The sequence below is a fragment of the Macrobrachium rosenbergii genome, chromosome 3 (genome assembly GCF_040412425.1).
Source record: "Macrobrachium rosenbergii isolate ZJJX-2024 chromosome 3, ASM4041242v1, whole genome shotgun sequence".
In the NCBI taxonomy this organism is placed as follows: Eukaryota; Metazoa; Arthropoda; class Malacostraca; order Decapoda; family Palaemonidae; genus Macrobrachium; species Macrobrachium rosenbergii.
Genome location: NC_089743.1, coordinates 69,050,494 through 69,067,341, shown reverse-complemented (window position 1 = coordinate 69,067,341; position 16,848 = coordinate 69,050,494). Strand labels below are relative to the sequence as shown.

Sequence of the window (16,848 nt, the reverse complement as noted above, 5' to 3'; positions counted from 1 at the left end):
TTCTCTGTTCTTTATAAATTCTCTGTCTTTAGTTCTTTTGGATTTATCAAGTGGGTCCAATATAAGATAAAAAGTTAAATTCTTCAAAAAAATCTTCCGTTATAACTTTATTACAACTATTTTATGTAGCTGAATATGCTAAAATTGGCAGTTTGCATGCTTTACTCTGTCATCTTCTGTTCGTGTGTGTTTGAAATATACTCCTTTTATCATGTAATGTGATATCTAACTGATTTATGCTCTCTGTTAATGATATTGCCACCTTACTAGTATCCTAATGTTGATCGCTATGTCTTACATAATTTATGCTATTATCAATGAATCATCTGCAGAAAAAAATTATGATGCACATCCTGTGTCATTTATGAATCCTTTACCCTATTCATTTACTTTCATTATCATAATATGTAACCCATTAAATAGTTTTTGCCAAAATCAAAAATCCTATACAAATTTATATGAAGTTTGTTTACCTAGGTAATACTTAGATACGAATGAAACCCATCCAAATTCTGGTTGCGTTTGATATGTATAAGCAAACATTTTTCGAGAGTCTATACGTAAGTGGGACTTCACAAACGTTAAAAATTATTTATTGTTTTATTAATATTATATAAATAAAATTATTTGCCTAACATATACATATTCTGAAAATTATGTTAACTATAAATGAACAGTTCCGGAACATGAACTTCTTTCATGCGTTGTTGACATTCATTTGTGACCACATGAGAACTTCGAGTGAGTGATACTGTGAGTTGAACGCGTTACCTTATAGTTGTCGATGTCTTTGTAAGGCTGGGTTGAAATCGACAAATTTAGGTATATTGTAAGTAATAGAATTATACTGTGTGTTTGTTAGCGTCAGGAATTTCTGTAGTTCGTGCCATGGCAACTTTGTACATCTTTTTCTCTTTAGAACAGTAGGCTAATCTACGGTGTTGGTAGGCTAGGTCAGAAAGAATTCGTGATTTACCTTCGTTACGGTAGGCTAAGTGTACGAGCAAAACAAAGCTAATTAAATAGAAATAAAGTAAAACTGAAGACTACTACCCCGCCCGTCTGTCACTTTATTTGGTTTTATGTACAGCCCTCCACAGGGATAATTCCCTCTCTGGCGGGCCCTTGTGCGTTTTCAAAATAAGGTGCTTCTTATATTCCGAATTGTCTTTCAGTGTTTTCTCGTCAGTATCGTAGCTCCTGCAGAATAGTAGAGCCTTTAGTTCCTTTTTAAATTTGCATTCATCTTGTATACTCTTCAGGCGGTATTTTGTTGTATAGTCTTGGTGCGCAGTGTACAAATGCTCTCTCTCCTGACTTACAGTTTGTTCCAGGTTCAAATAGCCTATATGCTTCACTTGCATGTCTGATTACAATATTCATTTCAGGTCTAAAGAAGCTTAAGCAGTTTCTCAGATATGTTGGTTCATCATATTTTAGTGCTTTAAAGACTGTAAGTAGTATTTTATATTCTATTCTAGCTTATACTGGGAGTCAATGTAGCTCAATTAGTGCTGGGGTTATTCTGTCACGGGAACGTAGTCCTTTTATTAACCTGGTGGCTCTATTTCGTACTCCTTGCAATTTTCTTAGTAGGTAGTTAGGGAGACCGTAGTATATAACGTTGCAGTAGTCAAGCCTCAAAAGTATTTGGTTGCAAATTGCTGTATTCAGAATAACTTTGTTTAGGTATTTTCTAATAAATGCAATGTTTCTATTATGATAGTTACAGGTTTTTGTAATATGCAATATATGGTTCTTCATTGACAATTTATTATCAATAAATACTCCTAAGTTCCTCACTGCTGCTACAACATTTATTGTTAACGAACCAATAGTTATTCTTTTGAAGTGTTCATATTTTTGTAGTGCACTGTCAGATCCAAATAGCATGCACTCAGTTTTGTCTTCATTAAGTTTCAGTTTCTTCGCCGACATCCATTTTTTGATATATTTCATTATTGCATCAATTTTACTAATGGTGTATTCTACTGTTCCGACAGGAAAATAGAACTGGGTGCCATCAGCATACAGTTTATGCTTAACCTTGTGCTTATTTAGAATTCTAGATAATTCAGTTGTATAACTGCTAAATAGCAGTGGACCCAGAACGCTACCTTGGGGCCCTCCTTTTGTTAGGCTTTTCTTTTCTGATTTTGCATTTGATATAACCACTGTAACCTTCCTATTTTCTAAGTACCTTTGTACCATTTGTGTATGTCATCTTTGATGCCTACGGCTCTCAGGTCTTCAAGCAGTAGATTGTGGTCAACTGTGTCAAATGCTGCACTTAGGTCAAGCATAACCAGAGTACCACATTTTCCATTTGCTATAATTTCTACCATATTTATAATTGCACACAATGTTGTCTCTGTTGAGTGGTTTCTTCTGTATGCTGACTGATCATCAGGTATAGGTTTCAAGTGTTTCCATGTTTGTTTGTGAACTTCCATTTCTATAAGTTTTGATAAGTATGATAGGTTCGATATTGGTCCATAGAAGCTTAGATTTTCTTTATCACCTTTTCCTTTATAGGCCGGGTTTATACAAGCAAGTTTTTCACTATTTGGGGAAGATGCCTGCGCTAGACTCATGTTGACAATATCAATATAGCTCCTGCAACTGATCAGAGCTTTTTGCCTCTTTTATATCACTTATGGGAAATGGTTCATTTTCACAATAGATGTTTTTTACTTTTCTCATCATTTTGTCAAAGTCATTCATGTTCAGTTCTTTAAACTTACTGATTTTGCTATTTCTCATTGCGATCACCGGGAGATCAGGAGGGATCTCGTTATCTAAACTATGCCAGATTCTTTCAATTTTTTCTTCAAAGCAGTTCACAAAGTTATCAGTTTGGTTTTTGTAACTAGCCTATCAATTTATGTGCAAAGTGGGTGCCGTGTTTGGTCCTGTCTAGTACCAGCCCCTCGGAATGAATGTAAAAACATGAATCATAAGACAGTAAATATCATAAGTACAGTAGAACTATGGGGTTGCTCCACATCGTGTATTACCTTAGAAATTGTCTTTTCCTATAATATTTTGATTGCTTATCAACAATTTACTGTTAGTTTTTGTCGGTCAACTGTAGACTAATTAACCTGTAATTAATATCAGAACTGGATAAACTATATCTCGCCAAAAAAATCTATGAAAAATGTTTTTTTGGCATAATATTTGAATACATGCAACAAATGAATAAGCAAAAGGCTACAATAAACGGTAAGGGGAGACCCTGTTGGGAAACTGGGTTTTTTGGGTGGGGGAACGGACACAATGCCATATACCGGAAGAAAATTCACCTAAACTGTTGCTTTTGGTGCAATTTTCGTAAACACCCAGTAAGTGGATATGCAAAAGACAGGAACAAATGGTAAGGGGGACCCTGTTGGGCAACCGAGGTTTTTGGGTTTGGGGAGGGAACCAACACAAAGGTAGGCTATAGGATGTCCGAGACTTATGAAATTCTCAGGTCACTGACCCGCCACTCTACATACAAAAGGCTGACCCGCCACTCTACATACAAAAGGCTGACCTGCTGTTCTGTATACAAGAGGCTGCAACAATTGAGAAGTCTGCCCCTATGTACCTCCGGATGCTGCTACCCTAGGCTACTGCTTCCCTACATAAGAAACATTCTACATTATTGAATGACTAACCCGCCACTCTACATACAAGAGACTACAACATTTGGGAAGTCTGCCCTAATGTACCTCCGGACACTGCTACCCTAGGCTACTGCTTACCTACATATGAAATGTTCTGCATTATTGACCGACTAGCCCGCCACTCTACATGCAAGAGGCTACAACATTTGGGAAGTCTGCCCTGATGTACCTCCAGACACCACCAGCTTAGGCTACCGGTTACCTACATAAGAAACATTCTGTGTTATTGACCGCCATTCCACATACAAAAGCCTACGTCGGTTATGTTAACGTAATTTACGGACTTAAGACATATTAGTTAGTGAGACATTGACCTGCTACTGTGCATACTGGGCCCCGTTCAACTAGTTACTCCGATCATGTAGGTTAAACGTCCGTTCGGACATGACTGGCTTAGTCTTCTTACATATATATAAACAAACATAATTTGCCCTAGAATGCCAGGTCCTGACCTAACTGGATCTACCTACTTGTCAACCTTAGGGTGGTGTGCCCAGACCTGGCCAGGGGTGGCCCCCCCCCTCTCATCCCCAAAAGGCGGTAATTATTTCTGCCATGGCAGCATGTAGAACATGTGGTCTGGGCTGAGTTTAATGTTTTTGTTGGAACGTGATGAGTAGCCCTGACATCCACTTACCAGCAAAAACAATTGCGTAATAAATTCTACCTATGCGCTATTAGCCTTACCTAACGTATATTTTCCTTAACTTACATATATGTCAATGAACTTACCTTATTATAGGGAGGCATCACAGCGGTTTTCAGCATGGGAAACCGGAGGTGGGTATAAGGAGGCAACAGTCCGCACAAACACGTGGAAACAGTTTTCGGATACTGGGTGCTGCCAGGTACTTATCGAATGACTCTTCCCTTCTACCGTATCTGGGGACATCAGCCCTAGCATCCCTCCAGGCACGTTTGATATTCTGGGTTGATGCCCCAGTTTCAGGGTCCACAAAGTTATGCGAGTGATTCACTGTCTCATGAGTATAGCCCTCTAGGTTTAATTGCGCATACTATGGCCAGCAATCTAATCTTTTTCGTACGTGGCAATATCCACTTCTGAATTTTGGCCAGTAAAGTTCCCTTTGTTCGGTCTGCTACCAGGACCATAAATGTTTTCATAGGCTCCCGTTCAGTACCCCCACACACCCACACTCCTTCACTCAACCTCCATTCATTGTACTTTCTTTTGCCGAACCTGGCCTTGTCAACCTCGACAAATTTTCCTGGACCCCCTATTAGAGTGCTGCTATTTTCTATGTGTTTCAAGACCGCCTAACGGCAAAAGTTGTACCAGTCATTGATGGTACGTTCATATGTTTAGATAACACATTTTACCTCGAGCTGAGTCAGTTGACCAAAGTTAAAACACCAACTAAGGAGCAAAGTTTGTTCAAGACTAAGGCACGACTTTTCAGACCAGATTTCTTTCAGGCCTGGTATGTTCATACGACACCACACTCGTTTTCCAAGTGAATTCCTTGTGATCTTGTTGCAATGGAACGTGTTATATTTGTTTAATTGGAGCACATTAAAGCAACTAGGACATTTATAAGTTAGATTTAAAAGTTTGACCAAAGTTAAAACACCAACTAAGGAGCAAAGTTTGTTCAAGACTAAGGCACGACTTTTCAGACCAGATTTCTTTCAGGCCTGTGTATGTTCATACGACACCACACTCGTTTTCCAAGTGAATTCCTTGTGATCTTGTTGCAATGGAACGTGTTATATTTGTTTAATTGGAGCACATTAAAGCAACTAGGACATTTATAAGTTAGATTTAAAAGTTTGTGCTTAGCCAAAAAATCAACTGCTAATTCACGATCCCTGGTGATAAGAGTAATGTCTACAAAAGTAAGGTCACAACCGAGGCACAGATCCATTATGAACACGAGCAAAAATCAAATGGACGAATTCTGAACAAAGTCGACAAAGCAACCTGAATCCGAGACTTGTGATTGGTTAGGCTGGATCAAATTTAGATTGGAGAATATGATAGGTCAGTTATAAAATAACGTGAATGCTCAGTAACCCAAACCAGGTAGGCGCATGTGCAAAAGCCTGTGACCCAGCCCTCAAAATGCACGTGACCCATGACAGTAACGACGTACTGCGGCCATTGTCTTAACTAGTAGAGAGCTACTTCTGCGTGACACTGTTAACAACTGCTGGGGACTTGGGAAAAATTCCCCTTGGTAACTAAATTGCGTGATCGTGAAATAATTGTATTTTGGCTGGGTAAGTGCGTTATTGGGCATTTTTTTGGATGAAGAACTACTTATCTTCATGTGATGTTTTTGACGAAGGTTGGTATTTACCAAGATATACTGTAGGGTGCGAAAGTAAAAGTTTTACCCAGAACTGATATGTTTTTGTATGCTGGCCACCCTGAAATGCTATTGTGCATGTGCAGTGTTATAAGAGAGATTTTGGTAAAAAGTGGAGTTTCCTTTACTGGGGGGTCCGGGGTGCAGAGCCCCCTGCCTAAGTAACATGGCCTGCTAGGTTAGGTTAGCATAGTTCCTTTTATAATAGGTTTCCTTTACCAATCCCGTCCTGACCATATGGCTCCCTAATGACTTGTGCATGCGCGAAACCATTCCATAAGACAACATGACAGTCCTGTCTTTCTCCTAACGATTTCCCCTACCCAAAACCCTGCGCTCCCAAAGGGTCCCCAACCATGTTGGGTAGATATGAGTTTTAATAATAATTGACCGACAGTAAACAACACTGCCTCCTTCATCAGCAACACTAAAAGTATAGGAAAAATCAATTTCCAAGGTAATAGTCTGTGCAGCATTGCCCTGTAGTTTTACCATAAACACAAACTAAAGGTATAAATAAACAAAAGGCATAAGCAATAGGGAGTCAATATTACGGTCGCTGCATGCCGGGAATCAGGTTGCGGTAGGTTAGGCTTAGTAGTATTCAGTTGTACTGGCAAAACCTAGGCTATCATTAGAACCTGATTGCAGGCTGAGTTCTGTAAGTGAACACAGAGAATAGCCTTTGCTAAATGTGCTGAACTCAGTCACGACAACTAGTGGTTATTAAGGCTATTTATATGGTACTGGCTATGTTGCCTAGACCTATAGCTTAGCATATGTATGGTAAAAATTTTCCTTCCAATGAAACTTAGCTTCATTATGTAATTGGGTGTAGCTAGGATAGAAAAATTGTAGGGTTGTATAGAATACGAAACAATGAGTCAAGGCCATATTTCCTTTCCATAACCTCCAAATAAAAAACCCTGTAGGGGCATAGGGCCTTCAGTGTACCTCATGTGGTGCACTATAGATGGTACTTGAGTTTCTTTGCAGTGTCTCTTTGGCCCCCTGGCTGCAACCCCTTTCATTTCTTTTAATCTACCTCCGTTCATATCCTCTTCCGTCTTACTTTCAACCCTCTTCCTAACAAATGTTTAAACATTATTTTCAGCGCTGAATTATCTCAGCTTAGGTCCTAGCGCTTGGCTTGAAATTTGTCTTCCAACTTCTTATCTTCTAAATGAAAAGTGCATTAGAATGAAAATAGCTTAGCAGGTTTCTAAACCACCCTAAAAACTGCTTGCCTGGTTATTTTCTGTCAATCTGTTAAACTCCAATTTTATAGCAGAAAGTAAATTTTTTGTGTCCTGACCTGACGTGAACCCTGTCACACAGCGTGTGGTTTCAATAGCTAAGTTCTAAAGATGGCCGTACTGTGGTGCCCTGATTGCCTGGTCAAGAGAAATTTAACCAATTCTGCTAGTTTGTAAAATCCAGCCAGCCAGATTTAGATACAACCATTCTTTCCTGTTCCAACCTCCTGAATTGAAGTACGTGATGGTAATGTTTTTTTACAGTTTCAATATGTGACAAATTCATCAACATAGGAACTCCAAGGTACAACCATTGTACTTACCAGTAAACTTTTACTTTATTCAGAAATTGGGGTAGTTTATTGAACAGCGGAACAGGGCTATGTACCTCTTCTGCCTCCAAATTAAAAAAAGGAATAGGATAACAGTTGTTCAACATGTTCTAAACCACTCAGAAGACCACTTACCCAGTTGATTTCTGTTGAATTGTTGTCTTCCAATTTTATGGCACAAGAGTAATGGCTTAAATAAATATATGTATCCAATTAGAATGTATCTGATCTATATGATTTATTTACCCACCCTCTAACGCACAGTCACCCATTCTCTCCTGAACTTCCATTAAGTTGTGACATTAGTCTGTTCTGTGAATTTGGGACTTCTGATGAGTTCAACTTGTCAGATGTAATATTATATACTATTCCAATCTACTTCTATTTCTTAGAAATTTCACTGAATATAGATCTCAGCTGTTTGAATAAGGTAAGCTGTTCATTTGATTTTCTTAGATTTTAATGACTACATGATGAAAAGTGAGGATTTGGAGCTACTATGTGTTCGATGATCGGTATTACATGGGTGGGTTGGGAAAGGTGGGGGGGGAAACCAGTTTAGGGCATGGTACCTCATGTCACATTAAGAAGGTAAGTTCTGGTTAGGTCAGGGCATGACTAAGTATATTCTTCCACTATAATCAAGAATACAGAATGACGGATGGCACTCCCAAAATAAAATTTTCTGTAAACCCATCTGTACAATTTCGTAAGCATGCATTATTTTATGAGTTTTGGCTCTTGACCAGCCTTTCAAAGGTAAAAAATGCAAAGGTTGGCAAAAACAAATTACTGTATGGTTGTTTCTGAAATAATTAATGAAACATTTTCATCCGGTCAGGAGCCATTCAACACTTCCAAACATGTTATTGTCCCAACTGAATACAATATCACAGGTATAGCACTTCCTCAGTCAACTCTAAAGGCTTAAAATGGATGGAACCCAATGATTTTAACCACAATGATTTTGAATAAGGTAAGCAGCTCATGGTAATGTGCTAGTTAATTTAGAATGATGAAAGATTAAACTTTTGACCTACCCAAAGGGGGTAGCCTAGGCTAATCTACTTATCTAATTTTCATTGTTACTTAAGGATGGGGGATGAAACTTACCCTGCCTCAGGGTAAAGTTATCTTGGTTAGTCTGTAGCCAGTGCTAAGGCACATGTCCAAATGAAACTTGACCCACTGATCTGCCTTTTTACCATATGGCCAAAAATACAGAATGACAGGACAACTCTCCCAAAATTACTGTTTATGCAGTGCCAACCATAAGATTTAAAAAAAATTTTTTTGATATTTTTTAGATTTTGACCAGCCAGACTACACTCTTTCCTTATGGTTAAAAATTTAGAATGACTGGCCTGGGTAGAAAATTTAGAACAACTGGCTAGGGTAAAAAATTAGTACCTGTATATCCTATATTCCTGATGCTGTTTCAGTTGAACACCAAAATACCAATTTTTGTGGTTCTCAGAAAATTTTTTGCCCACTAAACCTTGAACTGTTGTGCAATGGCTCTAGCTGTGTCCTTGTTTCATTGTGTGGACAGAAAATATCCATGTCTGAGGCTGAGTTGCTGATTAATGGTATTTTGATATTGCTATTATAAGGGATGGAATTGGATTTTTTTTATCAAATAAAATATTTGGTATTACTATACCAGGGAAACATAAGTATAAAATGTTGGCAGTTTGCATTGCATTTTCTGCCATTTTGATAATCTATTGTTGAGCTGTATGCTCAAACAGGGCCAGAAGATAGATCCATGTACACATACAGACGTACACACACATGCCTTCCAATTTCCCAAAGCCTTTTCATAGCATACAAATTTGAACACTGCACAGGAGTCCTCTTCTAGTTTTCCAAGGAGGCCAATGGCAAAGAGTTAATAATAATACTGTAATGTCATTTTAACAGTTACTGGCCATTAATCATATTTCATTCAGAAGTTAATCTTATTGCAGGCTAGCTAAAAATAATACTGTAATTAACTTATTTAGTGACTATATGCCTTGCAGTGTAAGAGTAGTATATTATTTACAGTACATAGAAATAACTAAAGCCTGAGAAGACAAACAGTACTTTACAGTATGATTCAGAAGTAAAATGTTAAAATTTTCCATAGATAGTACTGTATTGGCTATCAGAGGGGGACTGGATTATTAGTTAGGGTAGATGATATTGTCTAAGAAGTGTACTGTTAGCTGTTGATTGTAGTAATGAAAGTGTGTATGTATAAGCAGTTAGAAAATAAAAGTACAATTTTCAGCAGTAAATACTTTGGTAAATAGTATGGTACAGTATTTGACAGTAGCCTACATACTGTATAGTGAAAAATTTTATTTTTATCTCTTTTTGATTAGTCAAAATATGAATTTCAGTTCTGGTGTTAGGCAGTCAGGATATGATGAAAGTAGAGGGGGAAGCTGTATTTAAAATGTGAAAAATTGCATAGACAGTATGAGCTATCATTGGGGGATTACCGTATATGATTACTTAGGAATAGTGTAAAAGCACTTTATTGTCACCTGTTGATTGTGGAGTGATGGATGTATGTACAGTGTGAGCGATTAGAGAAATACGTGTACAGTAAACCCCGTATTCGCGGGGGATGTGTACTGCACCCCCCTCCCCCTGCGAATAGCTAAAATCCGCAAATACTTAAAACCCCTCTAAAAAACACTTAGAACTGCCTATTTTGATAGTTTAAGCACAAGAAAAACCTGAGTATTTTAATAGTTTTATCACAAAAAGTGCATTTAGTCATGAAAATGATATGAAAATATAGTAATTAGTGAATATTTCTTAGTGAAAAATACTGTGAATGGGCAAATTTTCCACGAATAATGGGTAGATACATTCCACAGAGAAATCCGCGAATCGTGAGAACGCGAATACGGGCCGTTTACTGTACTATTTTTATTACATTACTGTGATATAAAATATAGTAGTACAGTATTTGAGAGTTCAACACAGTACTGTACAGAGAAAAAATGTATTTATTCATTAATTTTTGATTAGTCAAAAAATGCATTCCCAGTTAAGAGGTCAGTTTTTGTTGAAAGTACTGTATAGAGGCAAGCTGTATTGAAAATCTCATTTTGAATTTTATACTGTGAGAACCAGTAGTATGTACACTCCCATAACATATTTGTTACCAGTTTTTGCTAGAAATCAAGAGGGTGGATACATATGGTATGCAGGTTGCCTGCTTGTCTTGTATGTAGTTGTGTCTTGTGCCTAACACTTCTTTTAGCTTCACTATATGGTAATATGGTAACAAGTATTGATTAATGTTTTTTGTGGCTTATACAGGAATTATCCAGTCATGGTGGCCATAGAAGAGGAAAAAGTGCTAAAGAAATCAGAACCGGATGGGACTAGCTCATCATCCAGTCCTGGGGATGATCATAGAACTTGTCAGCAGCTATCATCAACTGAATCCTCAGGTGTCACCTCAGAAGGTGTGTGTGATGGTAAAAATGCAGATCATTTTACAAAAGATGTTGTAATGGAAGAACTACCCTCTTGCTCTGAGAAGAAAGACAATGAAGACGCCAATGAAACTTTTGTTACATGTGTTGACACAGATGATCTTGAACAGGGTAGTGATGCCAACAGTAAGCTTGGGCTAGTCACAGACATGGTCAGTGGTAGTAGTGAAGGTGTCTCATCAGTTGCAGACACTGGAAATGTAGTTGATAAATGCAAGTCTGGTACTACAAACAATATTGAAAGTGGAACAGCCCAAAACTCTTTGAGTCTTGATTTAGGTGCTCCTCACTCAGAGAAAATTGTGAGCACTGCTACAGAGGCAGCAGGAGAAACAATATTCAAAGTACCTTCCAAAGCTGATGAAACTAATTCTGATAATTTGGATCAATCAGCTGTTGTAAATAATCAGTGTGCAGATGCTACTTTGGCTCAGGAATCTCTGGATAGCTTCAGCAGTGCAGTAACTAGTCCAGCATTTCAAGCTTTAGAGTCTTCGAGCATGTCTGAATATGAAACTCCCAACACTTCTGTTTCATCCAAATCTTCACTGGTGCCTGAATCTCAAGTCAAGGTGAGACTTCATTAATTTTTTTTTTACTTTTTTTTTTTATTTCATTGTTTGGCCCTGTATACTGTATGAATTTTTTGAGGAATCCAGTGCAGTTATAACAATTAAGTTACAGAAAAATCTGCAAATCTTGTGTTACAATTATAAATCATCATTCAACCCTTTATCTTGGGCACCCAGTTTTCAAGTTCTTCAGAGAGTAAGAAAGGTTTTTGAGACTGATGGACCTTTGTGTGAAGTGTATTTTCATCTGTTGTGGTTATTAATGGTAGTACTGGTAATATAGCTCTTAATAACTGAAAACATCTTAGTAGCTATACATGGAATTCTGTGGTTTCTTAATGGCACATTATATTCTCCCATGATGATCGGTGTATTACAGTATAGAATTACCCTTTGAAAAATTTTGGTCTTTTGCTCTAGGTCTGTACTGTAATAGTAGAGACCTGTTCATATTCTGTAAAATGAATATGATATTGTTTTGTGAAAATACTCAAGTCTGATAGTCCAGTGACCATATTTTTAAAGATTATATCTTGTTTTATATTCTAAGCATTAGGGTTATTATAGTACATTCATTTACACTAGATTCTAAGCATGGTGCAATTCATATGCTTGTTTGTAACAACTCTCCTGATTGGCTTTTGAAGGGAGGCTGGTGGAATTTGATGTTCTATATCACATTGTTGCCACCAAGCCTTCTTGGAAAGCTTAGAATATATAGTTATATTTCTTCACTTGTCTCACTTGCTAAACTAATATAAGCATGTGATTGTTATATCATTAGATTAAGTTTTGATTGCTTAATATGATGGGGCATTCATATTTTAGGGAAAGTGTAATAAAGAAGAAACACTGAAGGTTTATATATTTTATGTACAATTGTAACCAGCTTATCATGTCCAGGTCTGTGGATGGTTGGGTGGGAGGAGAGGAAAGGAACAAGAGACCAGTGCATTGTTTGCTATGTGTGGACCATTTTATACAGTATCTACAGTAGTATGTCATACTCAGTTGTAAACCATTGCATAAAACATTATTTGAAATGAATCTTACCTATTGTTAAAGTTAGCGTAAATCTTTGCGCCATTAGGGCGATTGGCATTCAAAATAAAACGAAATAATGCTTGGCTAACCCACTAAGACTGTCTCTGTAATCACCTGTTTCCAACCAGGCAGTGTTGGAATATTTACATTCTTGTCAAAATTCTTCATGCTGTGTCTTTGTATAGATGATGTGAATTGCGCTTATAATAACGGTGGCTATTTCTTGCTGATTTTCTCGTGTACGGTATTGTGCTTGCTCTCTGTTTTTGCATTATGTCATCTGCAACAAGGAAAGATGAAAGCATTAGACGGTATAGGAAAGAGTTTTTGAAAACCGAATGTTTTGATTGTGCGTGATGGCCATGTGTGTTAGCCTAGCTGTTGAGGCACGAGTGGTTTTCTTGACATGAGGATAATAAGGAGTAATCTAATGAGAGAATGAAATTTTTGTGAAGTATTGGAAGATGCTAGGGCCGGATAGATTAAGCAGACAGTTCATTAAGGCACACCATAAGCCTACTCAGTCTTTACCCTTCGTCCTCCTTCTCCATTAGCCTGCCTGATAGCCTAGGTTAATTCCTCTGTCTCACCTTCTGCTCTGCCTTCTTTTGCTCCTTATGTGGTTCAGGAGAAAAACAGTAAGTAATTGAGAAATATTCTTTTATAATGGTTAGAAGTTTGACTATATATTTGGGCGACGATCCCCGTCCCCCCCCAGTGATCGACCCTTCTTGGTTTCCCCTGCAGGAGAGGTGGAGCCTTGTTGTCTGTCTCTAGCCTGCCCTCTGGACTGGCCTGGGTCCATTGTTCTTCACCGCAGACAGGGAACCATGGCTTGTCTCAGGACCAAGGTCTGTGTCCTTTGCCACCTTTCTCAACCCTCTTTGGTTTGAATTCAATGCGTTCTCCGACGGCGTTATTTAGTAGTTTAGAACTCGCGTTCACCGGCTCACGTATCATCTGTTTTGGAGTTTGAAGCTGCTTAGAGCTGGGTTAGGACTTAGATATGATATAAGTTTTTCACCTTCCTCTGTTCAACAAGTAAGTTTCAAGTTCTTGGACCAAGGAAGTGAAGACAACTCTAATTAGTAAGGTTCTTTGGCCTAATTGTGAGGCAGAAGTACCTACCTGTGAATTCAGTACAGTCATACCCCAAACTTACGTGAGGTTAGGTTCCAGACCCCCTCACGCAAGGTGAATTTCTGCGTAAGTTTGGCTTATTTCTAGAATTTAAACACTAAGTATGACCCTAATCATGCTCCCAAAGTATTAAACTAACTTTTAAATGAAATGAAAGTTACTGGAATTTCATTTAAAAGTTAGCTTAATGCTTTACCCTTAAAAAAAAGAAATAGTCGTTGGCGCAAAAATATAGGAGAGTGTAAAGATTAGTATACTGTTTCTCTCTCTCCCCATTCCACTGATCTATTTTTAGAAGTCTTCTCAACCTTGTTTTTAAAAACTTCTTTATTCTGTCTCTTTGTCTTTGTTCTGAAATGCTCTATGTGCCTATGGTTTAGAATGGCGCATTTACAGTTTGTAGACGGTACAGGTAAAATTAGATCTATTTAAAATTATCTACTGTACAGGTAAAGACATACAGAGAAACAGTCGTACGTAGGTTGCCTAACTACAAGAGAGAGATAGAGAGAGAGATAACAGTTGTCCTTACTTAAGAGAGTGAAATTTTTTTGAATTATTACGGACAGAGAGAGAGAGAGAGAGAGAGAGAGAGAGAGAGAGAGAGAGAGAGAGAGAGAGAGAGAGAGAGAAACCTTTGACCCCTAATCAGCAACACTCCCGCTTTTTGTCATGTTAAATTGACATGTCTGACAGCTTTGCCTTTGAGCTTCTTCACCGAGTTACAAAAGATGAGGGAAAGATATTTGTTTGTTTAAAATACATGTCACATGCGAATTTTGTAATTACAGTTATGTTGTTGTTATTATTATTATTATTATTATTATTATTATTATTATTATTATATTTAATTATTAATATTTGAAAATTAGTACGTATTATTAGGTAAAAATTTATTTATCATGCAAAACAAATAAACATACTTGTACCATAAAAATTCTCTCATCTCAGTAAATGAGAGAGAGAGAGAGAGAGAGAGAGAGAGAGAGAGAGAGAGAGAGAGAGAGAGAGAGAGAGAGAGAGAGAGAGAGAGAAATGATTACATTTATTATTTAATGTTATTTAATTTACACATAAGAGCTGAAAACTTATAAATTACATAAAAAATTAAACATAATACTTTTGCAGGGTTTCTCAGTATTCGCAAACGTTTGTGTGTCTGTGAAAAACTCGTGTATGACAATTAGTTAAGTTCCAATGAAAAGTTTGCGTGTCTGTGAATTCACGCAACTCGAATTGCACAAGTTTGGGGTATTACTGTATTTCGCTCTTAGCAGTCAACTTGATTACTTCAAGAGTAATGCATATACAAATACCATCCGACTTACAACCTGCTCGACGTATGACCACGTGCACTTACAACTCTACTTCTGTTACATGCCGTGTAACAGTTTACCATCTTGTTACTTGGCAACGCTCCATCTCGGGAGAGCCCTCTCATCACTCAGGCAGCATCATTTTGAGTTAGCCAGCCCTATCAGCAGCATCATACAGTATTAACTGTACTGTAGACTGAATTGCAAATCAATTTGGATTAAAATTGACTTCCGACAAGCAAGCAGGAACCTAAGCGTCTTGTAACTCAATGCCTACCTGTACATAATATACATTACTTAAATGATTAAAATATATCAATAGAAGTACATTATGGTAAAGAGATTGAAATAACAATTGTACATTACAGTACTATGTAGGTACTTTATATAGCAAAGGCTTGACATTATGCCTTACCCAGTATGTCGGCCACTTTCTAAGGCTTATCTTGCATCCATTTTGACTCACAACTGCTTGGTTGTAAGTAGGATGGTACTTGTGTGTATGTGTATGTGTATATATATATATATATATATATATATATATATATATATATATATATATATATATATATATATATATATATATATATATATATATATATATATATATATATATATATATATATATATATATATATATATATATATATATATATATATATATATATATATATATATATGTATGTATATATATATGTATATATATATATGTATATATATATATATATATATATATATATATATATATATGTATATATATATATATATATATATATATATATATATATATATATATATATATATATATATATATATATATATATATATATATATATATATATATATATATATATATATATATATATATATATATATATATATATATATATATATATATATATATATATATATATATATATATATATATATATATATATTATATATATATTTATATATATATATTTATATATATATATACATATATATATACATATATATATATATATATATATATATATATATATATATATATATATATATATATATATATATATATATATATATATATATATATATATATATATATATATATATATATATATATATATATATATATATATATATATTATATATTATATATTATATATATATATATATATATGGAATAGTGTACAAAATCACTGTAAAACATCTTTCAGTAAATATTTACTGAAAGATGTTTTCAGTGATTTTGTACACTATTGCAGAGTGCAGAGACTCTGTATGAAATGTACCATAAATACTCAATGTTTATGTAATTAGTACCGCGATACACCACCAGGGTGGCGCTGTGGTTTGTTTATATCTGCCACAAGCTGCCGAGTTCCGACGTAATTTAGGAAATTTTTCTTAATTTTATGATAACAGACATACAGTAATTCGGCTTTTAAATACTGTATTCTTAATTTAATATGATAATCTGGCTTGTTTTTCAATGTTATCATTATTAACAACAGTTTTCATGTGTACCCGTTGCAGTACATTCTGGTAGTGCCTATAGGCTACCTAGCCTAGCCTATGGCGCTCGGTCTATCATCATTAATACGACCGCATTGGTCATAGGCCAATTTTTTTTATACAGTATGCATTTAAAAATGTAAAAAGTGTTCTGATACGGTAAGTTATTCAACTCTGAACTTATTTAATT

General features: G+C 36.1%; 1 protein-coding gene across 5 annotated transcripts in view; it reads left to right on the top strand.

Moving 5' to 3' along the window:
• Nucleotides 1-631: 631 nt before the first annotated feature.
• The window catches only part of LOC136825117 (H/ACA ribonucleoprotein complex non-core subunit NAF1), a 66,931-nt gene continuing 50,714 nt past the window's right edge, over nucleotides 632-16,848 (top strand). Inside the window, exons 1-3 of one of the 5 annotated variants that reach the window (XM_067081172.1) lie at nucleotides 721-829; nucleotides 8,431-8,565; nucleotides 10,911-11,661. In XM_067081172.1, the coding sequence (XP_066937273.1) occupies nucleotides 10,924-11,661 (738 nt within the window). In that variant the 5' untranslated portion in view covers nucleotides 721-829; nucleotides 8,431-8,565; nucleotides 10,911-10,923. Of the gene's footprint in view, nucleotides 830-8,430; nucleotides 8,566-10,910; nucleotides 11,662-16,848 lie in introns of all 5 variants that reach the window. The other 4 variants (XM_067081168.1, XM_067081175.1, XM_067081162.1 and 1 more) reach the window with 4 other exon arrangements.